Below are 2537 nucleotides of genomic sequence, written 5' to 3'. Positions count from 1 at the left end.
GTGACGTGTCGAAAGAAGAAGTTTGTTCTAAATTTTGCGTTAGGCAGAGAACAAATAATTGAGAGTGGCAAAGAATGATACAGTTGCACAAAGAATTAAAAAAAAAAAAAATCCAGGTAGGAATTTGGGAAGCATCTTCTAAGCTGGTTTCTTGGTGTAAACATTATTCCCTGGTGACATTTTGTACATTCCAGGAGATTCAGGCAGAAAGCCCGCAGTTACAGCAGCCACGGGGAGAAACGTCGGACAGGGTGGTGGATCCCAAAGCAGCCTGCACGCGGGGGCTCCAGACAGCGAAAAGGGCTTTGGGAATTCCTCGTGGTTTTTTATTGCAGAACGTTAGAATGTCCCAGAGAACTGCCCTTGCAACACAACCAAAGTCACCTCCACAGCTACGGTTTTTTGTGTTGCCCTGGACTTCAAACATTTTCACGCTGAATACCTTTAAGATTATATATTAACACGGAATCAAAGGCAAATAACTGAAGTGTTTGATGACAACTCCTGCCAAATCCCGATTGTTTCACTTGGTGTGAGGCCATGTACTGCGATCAAATGTCTATACTTACAGATATCAAAATTAATTTTATAAAGGAAGAACTGCTCTTTGTCTTCTGGAACACTGATGTCCACCTTAAGTATATTTAAGCAAATACCAACATAAACATCCTCAAATTTAATAGGTTTGATATGACTCATCAGTTCATAAATCCTCAGAGCCAGTTTTGCATCCAATATATAACCCATGCCACTGCAATACGGAGGATAGAACCTGAAGGGATATTCTTCGTAAGAAATGTACCTTTTTGTGTAAAAGCCTCTGTAGGCAAAGTTATCTGTAAAAGGGTAACCAGTAAAAATGTTTTCTGAGGAATTCAGCTTCAGAAGAAACTTCACCAAGTTCGCGGGGTTGATGAAGACGTCATCATCGGTCTTCATGAGGAATCGAGCACTCGAGCAGAACTCGGCGACCCACCGGAACGCCATGACGGTTTTCAAGGTGAGATTGTCGTAAGTGTCCATGAAATCTTGGCGAATTATATCGCCATAGAGGATGCTTTCATCTTCCACTGAGAGCGCTGCCGCTGTGTCTTCTCCTGGAGTGTCCTGACCTAGTAAGAAAAGAGTTAGAATCCGGTGTCCCCACCAGGAGTTTTGCAATCCCCACGTTATCCGGATGGCCTGGCGCGACTTCACGTTCTTAGGATGTGAAGATACCAGGATGACTAGAAATGGATTTATGTCTTCGCATTTCGAGCGCTCCCGCAGCGTGAAGAGGTAGCGTTGCTTGTAAATCGGTTCGTATTCATAGAAATACATCATGTTGGTGCGCTCGAGCACAGTGTCAGAAGAAAAAGTTACGTACCACACTGTTACAACAGAAAATAGAAGGAGTAGAAAAAGAAAACATTTTAATATTCTTATATACATGACACTGACTGGAACTGGGCAGTATCTCATTTGCAGAAGCCTGTCAGTGGCCTTCAGACTCTGTACCGCAAGTCCTGAAGCATGTTTCTTGCTGAAAAAGAAATTAAAGAGTAGTGTTCAGAATGCTAGTATTCAAATATTGTCTTTTTCTTGGCTTGTCTAAAGTGTCAGTTGAAAGCCTCCTGTAATATAACGAAGACAAATCCGAGCCCCGCTGGCCCAGCCGTTACACAGAGCATCCCGCACGCCCCGAATCACCGCTGCCTCCCAGAAGCGAGGACGAGCAGAACACGGAGCAACCTGAGCACGCTATGGATTGAAACCTCCCGCTTCCACCTTGGAAATTTCCCCTGCGCAAACCTGCCAAAGCTCACACACCAAGCACTGCGATCCCAGAGATCTCAGCACCATGGCTTCGGCTCAGTTAAATCTTGAGGAAGGAATACCATGCACGAAATCATTAGTGCTCAGCAAACGTGGTCAAAGGCTTCAAAACTTTGTTTTACAGAGAGGGAGTTTTGAGAGGATGGAACGAATCAGCCAAGAAAGGCGGTAAAAGGAGAAGTACAAGCGAGTATTTCACCCCTTGTTGAAAGGCTGAGCAGCTACTGCTCTGAATTGACTGAGCATGGGTCGAGAGGGAGAAAATCAGCTTCCCTGCGAGCAGGACGTGCAAACACAAACCCGAGCCTCACGCTGCCCAAAGAAACGGCTACTCCCAGGGCACACGATGCTGTAAAGCAATCATTTATTTTCTAATCTGTGCTTATGCCTAACACAAGGCCGTTGCAACCCGCTCTGTCCCAGTGGCTGTTGGCGGGAGCTGCAGAGCCCCGGCAGACACGCTTCACATCTAAAGAGGTTTTGTGAATTCTGCTCGTATTTGCCATTTAAACAAACAAGACGCTACCAAATCCTCCTGCTACGTCCACCCATTTAAGTTTTAAAGAAGAATGCGCGTTATTTTCACCAAAAAAAAAAAGTCTACCCCCATTCTCCCTCTGGGCAACTTCCCACAAGGCGCAGGTTCAAGCTGTCCCTCACGTTACAAGGAAATCTACTGCCCGCTGCTGAAACCGTGCCAGACTTTAAAGCCGTTTAAGTAT

At 45.3% G+C, this 2537-nt stretch overlaps 1 protein-coding gene across 1 annotated transcript; it reads right to left on the bottom strand.

Moving 5' to 3' along the window:
- Nucleotides 1–468: 468 nt before the first annotated feature.
- Nucleotides 469–1431, bottom strand: B3GALNT1 (beta-1,3-N-acetylgalactosaminyltransferase 1 (globoside blood group)). Its single transcript, XM_009865365.1, has one exon. It carries the CDS (start codon nucleotides 1429–1431, stop codon nucleotides 469–471), a length of 963 nt encoding a protein of 320 aa, XP_009863667.1.
- Between the last annotated feature and the right edge of the window lie 1106 nt (nucleotides 1432–2537).

This window comes from Apaloderma vittatum, unplaced genomic scaffold, assembly GCF_000703405.1.
Source record: "Apaloderma vittatum isolate BGI_N311 unplaced genomic scaffold, ASM70340v1 scaffold13392, whole genome shotgun sequence".
In the NCBI taxonomy this organism is placed as follows: Eukaryota; Metazoa; Chordata; class Aves; order Trogoniformes; family Trogonidae; genus Apaloderma; species Apaloderma vittatum.
The sequence above is the reverse complement of the archived record's forward strand: the minus strand, read 5'-3'. Positions and strand labels throughout refer to the sequence as shown.